The 20,710-nt window shown below is 32.5% G+C and overlaps 1 protein-coding gene across 1 annotated transcript in view; it reads right to left on the reverse strand.

The window, feature by feature from the left end:
• Positions 1 to 20,710, reverse strand: part of SPG7 (SPG7 matrix AAA peptidase subunit, paraplegin) — an 82,050-nt gene that overhangs the window by 53,234 nt on the left and 8,106 nt on the right. Inside the window, exon 3 of the mRNA XM_074286175.1 lies at positions 19,573 to 19,662. Coding sequence (XP_074142276.1) covers positions 19,573 to 19,662 — 90 coding nt within the window. The remainder of the gene's footprint in view (positions 1 to 19,572; positions 19,663 to 20,710) is intronic.

The raw sequence follows: 20,710 nt of genomic DNA on the forward strand, positions 1-20,710 counted from the left end.
ACTCTCAGTTCATGAATACAACACAGAGATAGAGTAAAGGAGTTTGAAGATAGAGAAGTGCACTGAGAGCAGTGTCACAAGAAACAAAGGAAAGGTTATGGAAGGGAAGGTGGTCAATAGTGGCAAATGCTGCTGGCCAGCTGATCTGGCAATTAAAGATAATTTTGGAGAAACTAATTTCAATTGTTTGTTGAGATTCAAAGTCAGAATACAGAAAGTTCGCAGTAGGATTTTTAAAATTTCACCCAAGATAATGACAATGATGAGACATCATACCAAAATTTGTGGGATGCAGCTAAAGCGGTAATAAGGGAAAATTTTGTATCTTTAGAGGCTTACTTGAATAAAATAGAGAAAGAGAAGATTAATGAATTGGGCCTTCAACTTAAAAAGCTAGAAAAAGGCCAAATTTAAAACCCCCAACCAAAAACTAAACTTGAAATTCTAATTTCAAGGAGAAATCAATAATATTGAAAGTAAAAAAACTATTAAACTAATAAATAAAACCAAGAGTTGATTTTATTAAAAAGCCAATAAAATAGATAAACCTTTGGTAAATCTGATCAGAAAAAGGAAAGAGGAAAATCAAATTGTTAGTCTTAAAAATGAAAAGGGGGATCTTTTCACCAATGAAGAGGAAATTAGAAAAATAATAAGGAGTTACTTTGCCCAACTTTATGCCAATAAATTTGATAACTTAAGTGAAATGGATGACTACTTCCAAAAATATAGGCTTCCTAGAGGAGGAGGTAAACTGCTTAATAGTCCCATTTCACAAAAAGAAATAGAACAAGCTATTAATCAACTCCCAGAAAAAAATTCCCAGGACCAGATGGATTTACATGTGAATTCTACCAAACATTTAAAGAACAATTAGCCCCAATGTTATATAAACTATTTGAAAAAATAGGGGATGAAGGAGTCCTATCAAACTCCTTTTATGACACAGACATGGTACTGATACCTAAACCAGGTAGATTGAAAACTGAGAAAGAAAACTATAGACCAATCTCCTTAATGAATATTTATGCTAAAATCTTAAATAAGATATTAGCAAAAAGACTTCAGAAAATCATCCCCAGGATAATACACTATGACCAAGTAGGATTTATATCACGAATGCAGGGCTGGTTTAATATTAGGAAAACTATTAATATAATTGACCATATTAATAATCAAATTAATAAAAACCATATGATCATCTCAAGAGATGCAGAAAAAGCATTTGATAAAATCCAACATCCTTTCCTACTAAAAACGCTTGAGAGTATAGGAATAAATGGACTATTCCTTAAAATAATCAGGAGCATATATTTAAAACCGTCAGTAAGTATAATATGTAATGGAGATAAACTGGAACCTTTCCCAGTAAGATCAGGAGTGAAACAAGGTTGTCCCCTATCACCATTACTATTCCATATTGTATTAGAAATGCTAGCCTCGGCAATAAGAGTCGAGAAAGAGATTAAAGGAATAAGAGTAGGTAATGAGGAAATCAAACTGTCACTCTTTGCAAATGATATGATGGTATACTTAGAAAACCCCAGAGATTCTAATAAAAAGTCATTAGAAATAATTCACAACTTTAGCAGAGTTGCTGGGTACAAAATAAATCCACATAAATCCTCAGCATTTTTATACATCACCAACAAATTGTAAAAGCAAGAGATACAAAGAGAAATTCCATTCCAAACAAATGTTGAGAGCATAAAATATTTGGGAATCCATCTACCAAAGAATAGTCAGGAATTATATGAGAAAAATTACAAGGCAGTTGCCACAAAAATAAAGTCAGATTTAAATAATTGGAGGAAAGACATCCAGTGCTTGTGGATAGGCCGAGCGAATATAATAAAGATGACAATACTCCCCAAACTAATCTATTTATTTAGTGCTATACCAATCAGACTCCCAAGAAACTATTTTAGTGACTTAGAAAAAATAACAACAAAGTTCATATGGAAGAATAAAAGGTCGAGAATCTCAAGGGAATTAATGAAAAAAAACATCAGATGAAGGTGGTCTAGGTATACCTTATTTAAAGCTATATTATATAGCAGCAGTCACCAAAACCATTTGGTATTGGCTAAGAAATAGACCAGTCAATCAGTGGAACAGATTAGGTACAAAGGAAAAAAAGGGTACAACTATAGCAACCTAGTGTTTGATAAACCCAAAGATACCAACATTGGGGATAAAAATTCATTATTTGAAAAAAATTGTTGGGAAAACTGGAAATTAGTATGACAGAAATTAGATATGGATCCACACTTAACACCACATACCAAGATAAGATCAAAATGGGTCCATGATTTAGGTATAAAGAGGGAGATAATAAATAGATTAGAGAAATAGAGGATAATCTACCTCTCAGACCTGTAGAGGAGGAAGGAATTTATGACTAGAGGAGAACTAGAGATCATTATTGATCACAAAATAGAAGATTTTGATTACATCAAACTAAAAAGTTTCTGTACAAATAATACTAATGCAAACAAGATTAAAAGGGAAGTAACAAATTGGGAAAATATTTTTACAGTTAAAGGTTCTGATAAAGGTCTCATTTCCAAAATATATAGAGAATTGATCCTAATTTGTAAGAAATCAAACCATTCTCCAATTGATAAATGGTTAAAAGATATGAACAGATAATTTTCAGATGATGAAATTGAAACTATATCCACTCATATGAAAGAGTGTTCCAAATCACTACTGATCAGAGAAATGCAAATTAAGACAACTCTGAGATATCACTGCACACCTGTCAGATTTGCTAAGATGACAGGAACAAATAATGATGAATGTTGGAGGGGATGTGGGAAAACTGCATTGTTGGAGTTGTGAAAGAATCTGGCCATTCTGGAGAACAATCTGGAATTATGCCCAAAAAGTTATCAAAATGTGCATACCCTTTGATCCAGCAGTGCTGCTAACTGGGCTTATATCCCAAAGAAATACTAAAGAGGGAAAAGGGACCTGTATATGCCAAAATGTTTGTGGCAGCTCTTTTTGTAGTGGCTAGAAACTGGAAGATGAATGGATGTCCATCAATTGGAGAATGGTTGGGTAAATTATGGTATATGAATGTTATGGAATATTATTGCTCTGTAAGAAATGACCAGCAAGATGAATTCAGAAAGGTTTGGAGAGACTTACAAGAACTGATGCTGAGTGAAATGAGCAGAACCAGAAGATCACTATACACTTCAACAACAATACTGAATGAAGATGTATTCTGATGGAAGTGGATATCTTCAACATAAAGAAGATCCAACTCACTTGCAGTTGATCAATGATGGACAGAAACAGCTACACCCAGAGAAGGAACACTGGGAATTGAGTGTAAACTGTTAGCACTACTGTCTATCTACCCAGGTTACTTATACCTTCGGAATCCAATTCTTAACGTGCAACAAGAAAATTGGATTTACACACATATATTGTACCTAGGTTATATTGTAACACATTTAATATGTATGGGATTATCTGTTATCTAGGGGAGGCAGTGGAGGGGAAAATTTGGAAAAATGAATATAAGGGATAATGTTATTTAAAAAAAATTACTCATGCATATGTACTGTCAAAAAATTTTATAATTATAAAATTAATAATAATAAAAAAGAATACAACTAAGAATAAGGGTAAAAGTTATAGACAATCAACATAGGCTTCATGTAAAGAAAAACTGGGGTAGCTAGGATGGCACAGTGGATACCTGGCCTGGAATCAGGAAAACTCATTATTAGCTGTATGACTCTGGGCAAGTCACTTAACCCCGTTTGTCTCAGTTTCCTCATCTATAAAATGAACTGAAGAAGGCAATGGCAAACAGTTCCAGTATGTTTGCCAAGAAAACCCCAAATGGGGTCACAGAGAGTTGGACATGACTTAAAACAAGAGAACAACAACAATGGAAAACATCCCTAAATAGAAGAGATTACTAAAGAGTTATACCAAAGTGAAAGACTACATCAATAAATAATAGAAAAATTCCTCGTTGTATGGAATGACTCTTTGGAAAATCTTTCTCTCTCTGGGAGCAAGAGCGTTAAAGAGGAGAATTTTGGTGACATAAGAATAAATCAACTTAAAAAACTTTAAGTAATGGGTTCCACATTTTTATATATTTACTTGAGTTATACTAGAGAAGATTCCTACAGATTCAAAAATATGAAAAAAAAGAAAAATAAAACAAAAAATAAAATTAAAAAATAAAACAAACAAACAAAAATATGAAGCACTCTGCAAATTCTAAAAAGAGATGAGTGTGGATTACGTATTTCAGGAGATTTAACAGAGTAGAATGGATCAAACCAGGTCTTAAAGAAAGGCAGGATTTGCACAGGTGTAGAAGAGAGGATGAAATACTAGAAATCTGGTAGGCTTGATCCATGACAGGGAACAACTCCATGGATTATACATAAATACAGCATTCATCAGCATCAAATTCTAGGGAGATGAGGTCAGATCTAGATGGAGAATAAGATTTGGGAGAGGAACAAAGCAGGTACACAAATGACTAAGTTAAAATATGACATACTAAAGAGATGAAAAGAATGCTAGGAGCTATACAAAGAAAACTGAATAAGAGAAGGCTTCACAGAGCAAGCAGTGCCTTTCTGAAAGAAGGGAAAGCCAATAAAGTGAACAAAGAGGAAGATAACATGGTGACTAACAAAGTGAAAAAAACTATGTGATCCCTAGAGTGAGGCTAGAGGTAATATATATTCTCACAAAGAGAATGATGCAGAAATGGGAACTGGTTCCAAGATCATGAATTTGACTAAGTTTTAAGGATCACATCCAGGAACCTTACTCAAGGTTTAGAAGGAACAAAACCCACTTCTTGTCATATTCTGAGGCTTTCAAACACTAGCAATTCAAGATCCTTCTTGTCTTTCTTCCCTTTCTTTATTCCTATCTCCTTGTGTTTCTCTGGACATGCTAAATTACACTCATATAGAGGAGTAGGCACATACAGCTTCCCCACACAGAAGTAGGCCAGCAGACAAAAAGAAACCCAAGAGCAGGGAGGATGCTTCCAACCTGATGAACTGTACCTGAAAGCCACAGGCAGAGGACAGGCAAAGAGGTCCTCCTTCACTGGCTAGTGGAGGTGTGCCACTGAAAAGTGGCAGATCAGGCAAGAGGTAGAAAGGAGCCTACAACAGGAGTGACAGGATAAAGTAATGTCACTTAGAATAATGAGTATAACTTTTGTTTCAGCTTAGGAGAGAAAACCAAATGAGCACAACTGCAACTGAAAAATAGAAGGATATTCTTACACTTCATTTCAAACTCAATTTCCACAATAGAGTAAAATCCAGGTAATTACTCATTTTAGAATGCAGAATTTTCTCCTAAGTTAAAACTTCAGATACATAAGTAGATTACTTATATCTATAGCATTAAAAAAATCATTTCTGATACTTAATTTCAATTAAATTCAAGAGGCAGTTTTCAAAAAAAAATACAAAATAGGAAATCCATTGTTAGAGAGAGGGATGTTTTAAAAAAAAAAAAAAGTTTCCAAGAGTTGATTAAATAATTATTGGTAATAATAAAAATAGAGATGCTTTTTCTCCAGACAATTATATGCTATAAGAACAAAACACTACTGAAAGCTATCTTTGCATGTTTTTTGAAAATAAAAAGCTATTATTTAAAAAAAAAAAAGAATAAAACAACTTAATTCATGTTGCTGAGCATTTGGTATATTTCTACTTGCATCAGGGATTAAATTTGTGAGTAGAAACTTGGGCTAAAGATTATAGCACTATTATTTCTCATTATTCTGCCTCATGCAAAAAGATAACATGATCCAACTATCTTGCTAAAATTATCTGCTCTTCAAACATAAAGAATTTTCTAAAAAATTTCATTTGCTTTCTGTTTTAAGTCTGACTTTTAGAAAGACATGATTTGGCTATAAATAGAAGTAATATACCTTTGTATACCTCTTCTAGGGATCCCTCCAATAAAATCCAAGCCCTCTTCTATCAGCATGAACTAGATATTCCAAAATACATCAATTCATCATATTAACTTATTAACTTAGGGTCCTTATTATCACTGATTGCAAAATGTTATGACTGACGTGGTATTTTTCTTCACCCATAACCACATGGCTATTATATACTCAAAACTATGATAGGTGCTACAGGGAACCAGAGAATTCTGTCTTATACAGTGACCTTAGAAAGTCAAATTGGTAAGAAATCACATACTAAATAATAGTGAGCAATGAAAGACAGTATGTAATGAAAGGCTAAATTATGTGGTATAAATGCAACATGAACCTAAAGGAAAGGGGATCAAAGAATTATATCAGGGAAGGTTTTAATAGAGTAACTTGAACCAGGTCTTTAAAGGATAAATAGGTTCTTGTTCTGTAGGGCAAGAGTTCTTAACTTGGGGTCCATGAACTTGTTTACAAATACATTGCTAGAGATACTGATATGATTGGTTTCCTTTGTAATCCTACACATTCTATGCATTTTTAAATAGACTCTTAATATTAGAAGGCATGCATAAAATTCACCAGAATGCCAAAAGGACTCATGAAACAATAAAGACAAAAGAACACTTAGTGAGAAGGGTAAGGAAGGCCAATTCCAAGCAGTGGACGGAACAAAACTGAAGGCACAGAAGCACAAAAAAATAGACAGTAAAATGTACTGACCAGAAACAAGTAGAATATGGAATACATTATACACACATTATACATTATGCACAGCAAGATTGTGCAATAATCAACTAGGACACACTTGGTTCTTCTCAGTGCTTCACTGATCCAAGGCAATCCCAATAAAGTTTGGATGGAAAACACCATCCACTTTTAGAGTGAGAACTATGGAAACAATGTAAATCCACACATGCTATGTTCACGTTTTTTTCCCTTTTGTTCTGATTTTTCCCCTCCCAACATGATTTATAAAGAAATATGATTTCTAAAAATGTTTTTAAAAAGAATGTATACAAGGGGGCAGCTAGGTGGCACAGTGGATAGTGAACCAGCCTTGAATTCAGGAGGACGCGAGTTCAAATCTGGTCTCAGACACTTAACACTTCCTAGCTGTGTGACCCTGGGGTTACTTAACCCCAGCCTCAGGAAAAAAAAAAAAAAAAAAAAAAAAAAGAATGTATACATATAACAAAAAAAAATTAATAACTGATGCTTTTACACATAACTGGGAAAAACACTAATTAATTAATTTAAAAAGAGAAAATTCTTGTTTAAATCTGCCCAAACAGAATATAGGTGAATGGGTGTGGCAAGTACTACTTAGGAAAGTACCTCATAAAGTTCTCTGCAAACATAGATGGGGAATTATTACACAAGGAAAAGCCTTGAAAGCATATAAGCAAAGCTAAGCTTTACTATGGTGAGAAGTGGAGAAAGCACATGGCAGTAGATAGAGATCGAAACCTGAAGCAAACACTGGCTGAAGTTCCTGGCTGTGTGTGATCCTGGGCAAGCTCCTTATCTTCTTGAGACAGCAGGCAACCCTCAAAGACTAAATTGCAGAGCAAATGCTGACCTGCATTGGCAAAAAATGTTTTAGGAAACTCCCGATGAGGAAACAATGAAATTATAAGCTTGATCCAAAGAAATAATAGGAATGTAGTAAGCAATGAATGTGAGATGAATTTCAAAAGAAAACAAGATTTAGAGGAAATCAATAGAAGAGCTTAAATCAAGAACAATCTTGAATTTAGAACCAAGGTAGTTATTTCTATCTTACATTGAGAAAAAACTTTCTTTACCTAAAACACATAAGATTTCAAGGTTTAAAAATACTCTGTCGATACCTTCCTCCATAGTGACTCCCTTCACTCTACATTCTTTTCCAATGCTCCCATCCATTTTCACAACTTCAATGTTCTATAGAGAGCAAGTCCTGAATCTCCTTATCCAAGTATCATCTATCTCTTTGGAGCTCCATCATACAAGTGCTGGGCTTCTCAACTCAGATGACCCACAAATATCTCTAACTCCTTAAAACAGAACTCATTCTCTTATCCCTAAATACACTTGGTTTCCTGACTGCTTAATTTCAGTGAAGGACATCCACCATCCTGCTAATCACCAAGACTGGCAACCTTAGACTCATCTATCCATATCCCTATATTCCTGAGTCATCCTTCACAGTATCTCTAGCATGTTTCCTTCTTTCCTCACCCATGGCCACAACTCCCTTCCAGGCCAACACCCCCACACATTTCCAGATGGAAAGAGTTTGGTCTGGGAAAGATTTGGTAACACACACTTGGGACATCTGTCAGACCTAAAGGGTTCTTACTTCCCATGGGTAGGCCTTTTTATGCCTTTGAACGACTATAAAGTCACAAAAAAAAAAAAAAATTAAACTGATCTAAGTAGAAGGGGGAGAGGGACCCTGATAAGTAATGGTTCAGTTGAGGTCCTCTTTCTGTTTTGTCTTCTTTTGTTCCATTTTATGAACCGAGGTTAAAATTTCAAAGCCCAAATGTGATAGCAACATTGTCACTGACAGAGAAAACTTTGTTATGGAAATTTTTACAAATCTTTTCCATTTTTTCATCTGTTTATTCTTCTTCTTCCTTTTAACCTGAACTGATTTCACAACAATCTAGCTTAACTGGTCCTGTCTTAATCTTTAATCTTTCTGCAAACTTGTTTTTCTTCTACTGTTTTTCACTGTTTTAAAACCTGATGACATTCTCTTTTCAACAATGAGGTGATTCAAAGCAATTCCAATAGACATGTGATGGAAAGAGTCACCTGCATCCTCAGAGGGAATTATGAAGACAGAATATGGATCAAAGCGTGGTATTTTCACTTTTTTTTTGGTTTGTTGCTTGGTTTTTTTTTTTTCCTTCTTATATTTTTTTTTCCCTTTGTGAACTGATTTTTTCTTCTACAGCATGACAAATATAGAAATGTGTTTAGAAGAACTGTACATCTTTTAACCTATATTGGACTGTTTATTGTCTAGAGGAGGGAGAAAAGGGAGAAAAATTTGGAATAAAAGGTTTTGCAAAAGTGAATGTTCAAAACTATCTTTGCATGTATTTGTAAAAATAAAAACTTTAGCCCAACCTTTTATTCTTGCAATATTTTATAGCTTACATACCAAAATAGTATTACTTTGTCTAATATCTCTTACTATTAGGCAGGAAGATCAAATATTTGTTGGCTTAAGAAGTTTCTAAGTTCTTTTATCCTTCTTGAAGCAACTGCTATACATCAGTTAAAATTTGACTGCGTTAGGGGCAGCTACCTGGCACAGTAGATAGAGCACCAGCCCTGATGTCAAAAGGATCTAAATTCAAATCTGGTCTCAGACACTTCACATTTCTTAGTTGTATGACCCTGGGCAAATCACTTAACCCCAAATGCCTCAGCAAAACAAAAAACAAAACCAAAAATTAAAAATTTCACTGCTTTATCTAAATCTAAAATGTGAGATTGGAGATATGGAAGAAAATGCAGAAACAAAAAATATTATGGTTCAAAATATAAACTCAAAAGAGGACAGTAATTCAACAACATGACTAAGTGAGAGCTCAGGAAAAAAATTATATATATATATATATATGTCCTAGCCACAAGGTCTGCCAAATGTACTTGAAAGAAATGAAGCAAAAGATTTAAATGTCATTGTAAAGTAAACAATTTTAAAAGCAAAATAAGTAAAAAGAGATGTCAGTAAACCCTATCCAAGTGTTGAACTGCTTGAAAATTAGATTGGGCAAACAGAAAAGATAAGAAATATAAAAATTAAAATTAAAAAGCTGAAAAAGCAGAAGAAAATGCAAGTATCTATTATCTAGTTTCTTATAGATTCTTTATAAATAAATGCTTGCTGACTGATAAAATTTTCAGGGTATGCTATAGCCAAGAAACAACTTGATAAGGAAATAATTCACAAGATAAGTTTTCATGAAATTGAGAGAATTAAAATTCTTAGAATTAAAGACCTGATTCTTAAACTTCTACATATAAAGCCATAAAAGTAACATCTAGGAGTTGGAATATAGATTCATTCTGTACACATAGATGAAAAGAACCTGAGTTCCAAATTCTATTCCTCCTTCCATCCCTCCCATCCCCGATTTCTGAGATGCTAAATTATCAAATATAAGTTATACATATGCAATCTGCAATCAAATAAAACATTTCCACATAAGTCATTTTGTACAAGACTTGAATAATAAAAAAAAAAAAGAAAGAAAGAATATGCAAAATAGCAAGCTTCAGGCAGTATTCAATCAATATCAATTCTTTCTCTGCAAGCATATAATGTTTTCATCCCTGATCCTTTGAGATAGTCTTAAATAATTGCATCACTAAGAAAAGCTATGTCACTCACAATTCTTCATTAAGGATTTTGTTATTACTGTGTACAATATTCTCCAGTTTCGTTTATCTCACTGTGCATCAGTTCATGTAAATCTTTCCTAGTTTTTCTAAAATTATTTTGTCATTTCTCATGGTACAATAATATTGCATTACAATTAAATGTTTACCATTCTTCAACATCCCCTTGATTTCCAATTCTTAGTCACCACAAAAAGAGCTGCTAGAAATATTTTGATATAAATAGGATCTTTCCCTTTGGGGGGATGTCTTTGGACTACGGACCCAGCAGTGATATTGCTGGATCAAAAGGTATACAGTTTTATAGCTTTTTGGGCACAGTTCTAAATTGATCTCCAAAATGGTTAGATCAGTCTCAACTTCACCAACAATGCATTGGTAACCTAGTTTTCCCTTCCAACATTTTCCTGTTTTGTTATTATTAGACACTATAATGTGTGAGATATCACGTTAATCTGCATTTCTCTAATAACAGTGATTTAGAGTATTTCTTCAGATGACTAGAGAGTTATGATTTCTTTGATGAAAACTGCTCTTCATATCCTTTGACCATTTGTCAAATGGGGAATAACTGTATGCTTACCCATAAACAACTTTCTATGTTTAAAAAATGAAGTGATGATCAATGGTGATAGACTTGGCTCTTTTCAACAATGAGATGATTCAAACCAATTCCAAAAGACTTATGATGGAGTGAGCCAACTGCATACATAGAGGATTGTGAGGACTAAATATGGATCACAACATAATATTTCCACCTTTTCTATTATTGTTGTTTGCTAATTTTTTTCCTCTTTGATCTGATTTTTCTTATGCAGCATGATAAATGTGGAAATTTGTTTAGAAGAACTGCACACGTTTAACCTATATCAGATTATTTAATGTCTAGGAAAGGGAAGGAGAAAAATTTGGAACACACAGAGTTTTGTAAGAGTGAATGTTGAAAATTATCTTTGCATGTATTTTGAAAAATAAAAAGCTACTATTATAAAAAATAAAAATAAATTTAAAAAGGGAAATACTTGCTGCAAAATTTTCTCCCACTTCTGTTTTCTTTATAATTTTGGTTGCACTGGTTTTGTTTGTACAAAATCTTTTTAATTTTATAAAATCAAAATATTACATCTTGTAATGGTCTCCATATGTTCTTTGTTCTAAATTCTTCCCTTATCCATAAATCTGACAGATAAACTATTCCATGCTCTCTTAAATCTATTTTCTGGCATCACCCTTAATGAGCAAAACATATCTGGATCTTATCCTGGCATAGAGTATGAGACAGTGGTCTATACCTACTTTCTACCATATTTTTTTTTCTAGTTTTCCCAGCAGGTTTTGTCAAATGACGAATTTTTGTTCCAAAAGCTTGGAACTTTGAGTTTGTCATATATTAAATTATTATGGTCATTTACTATAATGTAATTGTACCAAATCTATTCCACTGATCCATCACTCTACTTTCTAGCCAGTACCAGGCTGTTTTGAAAATTACCACTTTATAATACAATTTGAGATCTGTTATGGCTAGACTACCTTCTTTAGCATTTTTTTTCATTGATTCCTTCAATATCCTTGAGCTTTTGTTCTTCCAGATAAATTATTATTTCTTTTTTGCTTTATAAAATAATTTTTTCATAGTCTGATTGATATAGCACTCAATAAACAAATTACATAGCATTGTCATTTTTATTATACTGGCTCTGCCTACCCATGAGAAATATTATTATTTTTTGAATTTTTTAGATCTGACTTTATTTGTGTGAAAATTGTTTATAGTTGTATTCAAATAATTCCTGGGTTTGTCTTAGTAGGGAGACTCCCAAATACTTTATATTATTCACACTTATTTGAAATTAAATTTCTCTATCTTTTGCTATGACTAGATAGTTGTTAATATATAGAAATGCTGATGCAAGTTTGCTAAAATTGTTAATAATTTCAATTTTTTATTGATTAATTTTTAATTGATTCTCTAAGATTTTCTAAGCATATGTTATCTCCAAAGAGTGATAGTTTGTTTCCTCATTTAATTCTTTTCATTTCTTTGATGAAAAGAACTTTATTAATAGAGACTACTAAGAGATTGATGGCATCAGTGAACTGCTTCATTCATTGGAAAAAATCAAGTACCATTTATTCAATGAATAAAGTACTGGAGTTAGGCTCAAGAAGATCTAGATTCAAATTTCATTTCAGGTACTTAAAAGCTGTTTTAAGTTACCTAGGCAAGGCAAATAACTTCTCTGGCCTCTACCTTTTCATCTACAAAATGAAAAAGCTAGAATCGACCCCTCCATTCTCTTCCAACTCTAAGTGATTCTGCAGAAAACAATTAACCTAGAAATGGATGAAGAAGAATTTTAGAATTACTGTATAGAGAACACAGTTGGGATCACTGAAGACTTGGCAGTTATCAAAAGAAGCAGAGAGCTAGGAATGCAACATTCCAAAAGGAAAAAGATTAAAAGCTTCCAAATAAGAATAACCTATCTAATGAAAGTGAACATAATCCCACAGAAGGAAAAAAAGGACCTTGAATGAAAGAGGCTATTTCCAAGTATTCTTGAGAAAAAAGTCTTAAGTAGAAAATCTATAATGCAAACATATGAATAAAGTAGAATCAAGTCAAAAAAAAAAAAGTGCTAGGTTCTATGCTAAACACTGAGGACACACAGAAAGAAAAAACAGTCTGTCCCACAAGAAATTCACCATCTAATGGAGGAGACAAAATACAAAGAGTTGTGTGAAAACAAAAACCATAGAGAATATATTAGAGATAATCTCTGAGGAAAGATGATAATATCAAAGGGAAATGGGAAGGGCTTCTTAGCAGAAGATTGGATTTTAGCAAAGACTTAAAGGAAAACAGGGAATAGTAGGCAGAGATGAAAACAGAGAATACTCAGAATATAAAATAGCCAGTGAAGGCATAGTGGATTGATCACCAGCCCTGAAGTCAGGAGGACCTGAGTTCAAATGTGGTCTCAGACACATCACTTCCTAGCTGTGTGATCCTGGAAGTCACCTAACCCCCATTTCCTCAGCAAAAAAATAAATAAACAAATAAATAAATAAAAAGTAATAATAATAATAATAATAATAATAATAATAATAATAATTACCAGTGAAGAGAAAAGCAAAAAAAAAAAAAAATAGATATATCTGATTAATTAGAAAAATTCAGAACAATCATTTTACTTTTAAGAGTGAAAGAAAATAGGGGAAAAAAAGAATAAAAAAGAAATAAGAACCTTAATGTCTTCAAAATCAAAAAAGTTAAGTAAAACAAGCAAAATTCTTTGGTCCTGCTTTGTTTTAATGATGTTAGAAGAAGTTAATGGGAGGAAAAGGGAATTTACAAAGGAAGAATAGGGAAGAAACAGTGTTGAACATAATATTGTATGAGATGAACAATCAAGAACGGGATAGATGAGGAACAGGCATCCCATAAACCCCCAATTTCATTTGAACTGGACAAAGAAAACCCTTCCCTTCACAAAGACATACTCAGTGAATGGTACAGAAATAAATTAAATTCAACAGGGAAATAGATGGGGGCAGGGAGAAGACCATTTGAAAGGTAGGTCTGTACAGAAGGCCTAGTGATAAGTAAAACAAATTCCCAATCAGAATTTTGAAGTGTGAAGAAAAGAATAAAAAGAAAGAATAAAAAACTGTGATCAAAAAATGGGACAAGAAGAAAAGAAGCAACAAGCAAAAATAGAGCAGTTTAATGATAGATGACTAGTGTTAAGCAAACGTTTCTTTCACCATCTTCTCCGGGGGGAAAAAAAAAAAAGGAAAGGAGAAATGAGAGGAAAAAATGCAAAAGGAAAGTACAGAGGGAAATGACAATTAACAAGATGAACTCACCCATAAAACAGAAGAGGCTAGCAGATGGATTAGAAAATAGAATCTAAAACTATGTTTTTGAAAAGAAAGACACTTGAGCAAAAATTATTATTCTTCAGAAGAACTAAAAAAGCAGGAAACAACAAAAATGAACTCAAAGAAGGAAACAATAAAAATAGAACAAAAAAGTTAAGGGACAATACATTATGCTAAAAAGCACCAACAAATTAATATCAATACTCATATTTTCAAACAAAAACATGGCACCTAAATATTTAAAGGAAAAGTTTATTGAATTTCAAGGAGAAACAGACAATAAAATCAAAATAATGGAGTACCCTAAATGTACCATTTTAAAACTGGAAAAATTTAACAAAATGATAAACAAGATCCAAGAAAAAACTTGAGAAAAATTGTAATAGACCTCTAAAGATTATTCCATCAAAACAAGAGAAATTTACTTATTTCTCAGCAGTTTATGCCATCTTTGCAAAAAGTGATAACATTTTAGGGCATGGAAACATCCCAACTACAGAAAAGCAAAAAAAAAAGAAAAAAGAAAAAAAAAAAAAAAGAAAGAAAAATTACATTTAATAAAAGGCACTAAAGAAAAGATTAAAGTTTCTTAGAAACTAATTTAATGCTAAAGAATTGGGGGGGGGGCAAAGAACAAATCAAAGGAATAGAAAATTCCATCCAAGAAAATAACAATAAATAAATAAAAGTGATAATTGTAAAAAAAAAAATTAAAAAGAAGGAAAACAACAATTAGGCAATACAGCAAAACATATCAACCACAGCTAACACAGTCCTTCTAGGAAAATTTGTATCTCTAAATTCCTTAATCAAGAAAACAGAGAAAGATCAATAATTAAAATATATATATATATATATATATACACACACACACACAAACAAAAAAAACCCTAAAAAAACTGCCTAAAGGGGCAGCTAGGTGGTGCAATGGATAGAGCACCAGCCCTGAATTCAGGAGGACCAGAGTTCAAATCTGGTCTCAGACACTTAACATGTCCTAGCTGTGTGACCCTGGGCAAGTCACTTACCCCCAGTCTCAGAAAAAAAAAGAAAAGAAAGAAAAAAAATTAGAACAGGAATAAATAGATCTTTCCTTAACATAAATAGGATCAACCTAAAACTAAGAGTAAACAATATACATAATAGGGAATGTCTGGCTATCATAATTTATTTAATGTGGTGCTAAAAATGCTATCTGTAGCAATAAGAAAAAAAGAAAGAGAATCAGAGAAATAAATTTGCACAAAGAGGAAACAAAACTATTGTTTTTTGTACTCGATATGGTCTATCTAAATAACCCAAATGAGTCCATTAAAAAAGTAATTGAAATAACTTCAACAAAGTTACAGGATATAAAACAAATCTCTATAACTCATCAACATTTCTACCTTTTATCAATGAAACCCAGTAGAAAAAGATGAAAGAGATATTTCATTCAATATAGCCCAAGAAATATTTGGTAGTCTATCGGTCAAGACATACTTGGAAGTACATCAATGTAATTACAAAGCAATCTTAAAGACAGACCGCTATAATTAGAAAAATATTAATTGCTCATGGACAAGCTAAAACAATGTATTAAAAATGGCAATCAAAAATACTTAAATTAATTTAGTTATTCAGTGTCCTACCATTCAAGCTATCAAGAAATGACTTTATAGATAGAAAAAGTAATAACAAATTTTCAAATTTTATCTTAGAAAAAAGTTATAGAATCTCAAGTGAAATAAAGAAAAAAAGTAGGTAGGAAGAAGACTACAATACTACAAATCAGTAAATAGCAACATTATTCAGTACTGATCAAAAGGTAAGTTTATTAGAGGAACAGATTAGGTAAAAATACAAGCAAATAAATATAGTACCACAGTAAATCCAAAGATATCCCATCTTAAGTAAAGATTTGACTGATGATCAAACAAGGGAGATAGTAGATATAATGGACAGTTTTGATTGCCTAAAATTGAAAAGGTTTATACAAACTAATGCACCTTAAATTCATGCGAAATATTTACGTGGAGGGAAAAAAAAAAATCTCTGTAGTAAGTTCTTAAGATAAAGTTCTCAGTTCCAAAGGATATGAAGAATTTATTAAAATATACAAGAGCAAGAGCCATTCTCCAATAGATAAATCATGAAGATATGAACAAGAAGAAATTTAAGCTATCAACAATCACATTTTTAAATGGTCTGAATCATTAATAGCTGCAGAAATGCAAATTATAAGAACATTGACAAAGATAATGAAAAAATGAAAATGTTACATGTCGTATGGATATGGGAAGGATGTGGGAAAATAGGCTAACATACTGCTAGTGCATAGCAATTTAGAACTGGGCCTGAAAAAGTTATTAAATTGTGTATACCTTTTGACTCAGTGATATTACTATAAGATCTATATCCCAAAGAGATGAAATAAAGAGTAAAAGGATCTAAAAGAAGAAAAATATTTAAAAGGTGAAAATAGTAAAAGTTTTCTGCCAAAAGAAATAACACAGGGACAATTTCAGAGAAACCTGGAATGACTTCATTTGAAATGTTACAGAGTAAAGTGAATTAGGAGAAAAAAAGTAGATAAGAGAATGAAAAAGAAGAAATAATTATCATTCAAATTTTTCTAAATTGAGCACAAGACAACAGAAGGAAGTACAGAAAAACTCAAACAGGACAGCTTTGAAAGTTACAAAGAAAAAGCAAGCAGTATAAACACTACAGGTCTACATTTTCATATGTAATCTTTTAACATTCTATGTATATGAAAATGTCAATTTTATTATATTTTTATTAAGTACAAAATAAAAATTCAGAATCTTTAAAAAAACAAGCATGGGATTTTCTAAGCTGGCAAGAGAGGCTTAGAAGTCAAACTTAAAACCTAGATTTTCCAACCCTGCCCCAGGAAAGTACAACTCACAAAATCAAATTACAAAGAAAAGCCAATTAGCTGAAGCACCTGTAACTATTGCCAAAACCACCAAAGTCAGAGAGATCATTAAGAGAAATATTTAGGTCAAACACTATTCCAGACCACATTGAAAAAGCAGCTGAAACTTGTTCACATATTGTGATTCAGCAGCTTTAAAAAACAACAAATAAACAAAAAACAATAAACTAACTTTTGGAAATATTTTTTCCCTAAGAATAGCTAATGCTTATTGGATCAAAGAAGCCAAGCCACTTCCATCTCCACATCATGTCATCAGAGAAAAGTTCCTGCCCCAATTTAAGTGTCATCTTCCCCCAAGAGAATGTATGGGGGGGTGGGGGGATGCACAATGGCACAGTGGATAGAGCACCAGCCCTCAGGAGGACCTGAGTTCAAATGTGACCTCAGAAACTTAACACTTCCTAGCTGTGTGACCCTGGGCAAGTAATTTAACCCCAATTGCCTCAGCAAAAAAAAAAAAAAAAAAAAAAAAGGCAGCAGCAGCAGCACTGAAAATGTCTCTACAATTTAAACTCCATATTTGAGATGGAAGCAATGTATTAAAGAAGCTAGCCCTGCTTTTGTTTCCCTTTTTGTTCTAAAGGCTTTCATTAGATTATGGAATATTTTAATCACACAAACTAATGTGGTCATGCACTTTTACAACCCATCTTTTAGTTGTTGGAAGGGGTGGGGAATGGAAATTTCTGTGGACTTAAGATGATAAGGATAAAACCAGAGAGAAGCAGGTGAAGAGGGGTTACTAAGATGCCCCTGAGGAACAATAACAACATGAAGTGAGCAGAACCAAGATAGTATTATACACAGCAGCTAGATTATGTGATGATCAACTATGATAGACTTGGCTCTTCTCAACAATGTGGTGATTCAAGACAATTCCAATAGATCAGGGATGAAAAATGCTATCCACAACCAAAGAGAGATCTGTAAAGACTGAAGGCAAATTGAAGCATATTATTTTCTCCTTTTTTTGGTTTGTTTTTTTTCTTTTACAAAATAGCTAATATGGAAATATGTTTAAAATAACTGTACATGTATAACCTATATCAGATTGCTTGCTGTCTTGGAGAGGCAAGAAGGTAGAGAGAAAAAAATTAATATTAAAAACTATCTTTACATGTATTTAGAAAAATAAAATACTATTGAATTTTTTTTAAAGGAAAAACAATATCAGTTCTTGGGAAGGATTTGAGCTTCTGGAAGTGATCCTACAGGTAGAGACAACTGAGTTTAAAAAGTTACTTCTTTCAATATCACTGTATTGTCTAGTGTCCTTGAGATCCAAAGTAGTTCTGATCTTCACTGGAGGCTTTTACTTTTGACATAGCAAAACATTTCCTCTAAACAGGTTCAAATGTCTGAATTTCATGAACATTAATTATTCCCAAAAGACATATTGACTCAAATACTCCTAATCATAGGCATATGACAAGGAATGTCTCAAATTGGCTTTCTCTCTTTTCTCACCTCAAAACAGTCAATTAAGGCAGTGCTATTTGACATGAAGGATAAGTCAAAGGTATTTTCTTGAGGCAGTGATTGAATTTTTTTCAACTCAATTGAAAAAACTGTGCAAATTATATGGTAGGATAAGACATATAAACAAAAACATAAACAATTCCTAACTTCAAGATGCTCTGAGGTAAACAGGACTAGAAAGAAAAAGAAAAACATGTGACACAGGTAAGAAAATAGAAAGTAATTTGAAGAGGGAAAAAGCAATAACCATTAGAAAGTGGGTCAAGGAAGGATCCACAAAAGAGGTCTAGCTTAAATGAGCCTTGAAGAAAATCCATTCCCCTGTTGTTAGTAGTCCAAAGGGATGATATCTTTACACATTCTTTTCTCTCCATTACCTCAGAGCCTTTAGAGTATGAAGATAGCAGTAGTCATCAGACCAAAGCTGGCAGTTGGGCACTTGTAGTTAAATCATCCTCATTCTTTCCTTCCCACCACTCCAAATACTGGGAGAAAGGAGACAGACTCCAAATGTGAGAGAATATCTAAATGTGTGTAGAGCTAAAAGTACTATACAGATATATAAATTTGTATTATGAAACAGGAGTCTGAGAAAGAGATAAACTAAGTGATGATGTCAGAGATGGGTCTATTTTTTTAATATTAAAAGAAAAATGAAAAAAAAATTTTTTTTATAAACACAGTTCATGAAAATGTGGTATTCCATAAATTAAAGACATATAAAGTTAGAAAAGACTAAATGGATTAAAATGCCAAGCAACACATAGAATTGTCAAATCTCATGAACATATACTCTTTGCAAGGCTGGCTTTGCACAATACTGTTTTGTCTGTAATAAGAAAAGTCAAGTGACTTCTGAAAACCAGATGTAACAACAATTTCAAAAATACAGACCCACCTTCATCATCTTCTGGTATTTTTTCCTTGGATTTTTCTTTCTCCTTATTCTTTTGCTTCATTCTGGAGGTACTAAAATAAGAAGTACCACCTACAAGGAATATATGTAGTATTTAGTATCAAGGTATGAAACTATAGGGAAAAAAACTTACTAAATGATGAAATGAAACAAGACAGAACATTTGAGAAATTTTACCCCTTCAATAGATGTGTAAACTCATTCAAATGAGTATGATATATGAAATATAAAATAAGTGATTTAAATATAATTTTTGATATTTTTCTTGTGCATTATGATAATTATGAAAATATGTATAGAAGAATTGCACATGTTTAACATATATTAGATTACTTGCTATCTGGGGAGAGGAGAGAGGAAAGGGAAGGAAAAAAAAATTTGGAACACAATGTTTTGCAAGGATTAAGTTAAAAATTATCTATGCATATATTTTGAAAATAAAAAGCTTTAATAGTAATTTAAAAAAACAATTTTCCCCATGATACTGTTTAAAACAACTATAGTAAAGCAAGCCATATTCAATGACTATGGAAATGTACTGGGAAAATGTTGCAGAAGATGATTAAAACTCTTTAAGTGGATAATTAAAGTGGAAATTTGTTTGTCCAAACATGCTATTTAAGTCTCTCCAGAAACACATACTGGCAAGAATTTCAAGGAACCTTGAGTGAGAGATTAACACTCAATAATGGATATGTAACTATTACTTCAGAGAAAGAACTTTAACTCATATCTTTCTGACTCCAAGATTGTTCTTATAGCCACTTTCTTCTTGTCACTATCATTAGGATATGGCAGAAAAACAGTACCTTTTACCTTTTCCAATAATGGCCTTAGTTTGTCCGAGGTCTTTGGACAAGAGAATATCCTTAGCAAAAATTTATTTTATTAAAATTATAAATATTTATAAAATACACACGAAAAAAATCTCAAAGCAGTGAGCTGAATTGTAACTTTGTTTATAAGAATGCTGATAGACACTCAAATTAATCTGGAGAGTCAATGTCACAAATTAAAAGGATTATTTTGAAGTCATGATACCTTCTTGTTTCTCACTCTTAAGTACATTTTAAAAGGAAAAATCACATGTGCAGGCTACTGACTCAAACCAACTGGCATG

Source organism: Sminthopsis crassicaudata, chromosome 2, assembly GCF_048593235.1.
Source record: "Sminthopsis crassicaudata isolate SCR6 chromosome 2, ASM4859323v1, whole genome shotgun sequence".
Taxonomy (NCBI): Eukaryota; Metazoa; Chordata; class Mammalia; order Dasyuromorphia; family Dasyuridae; genus Sminthopsis; species Sminthopsis crassicaudata.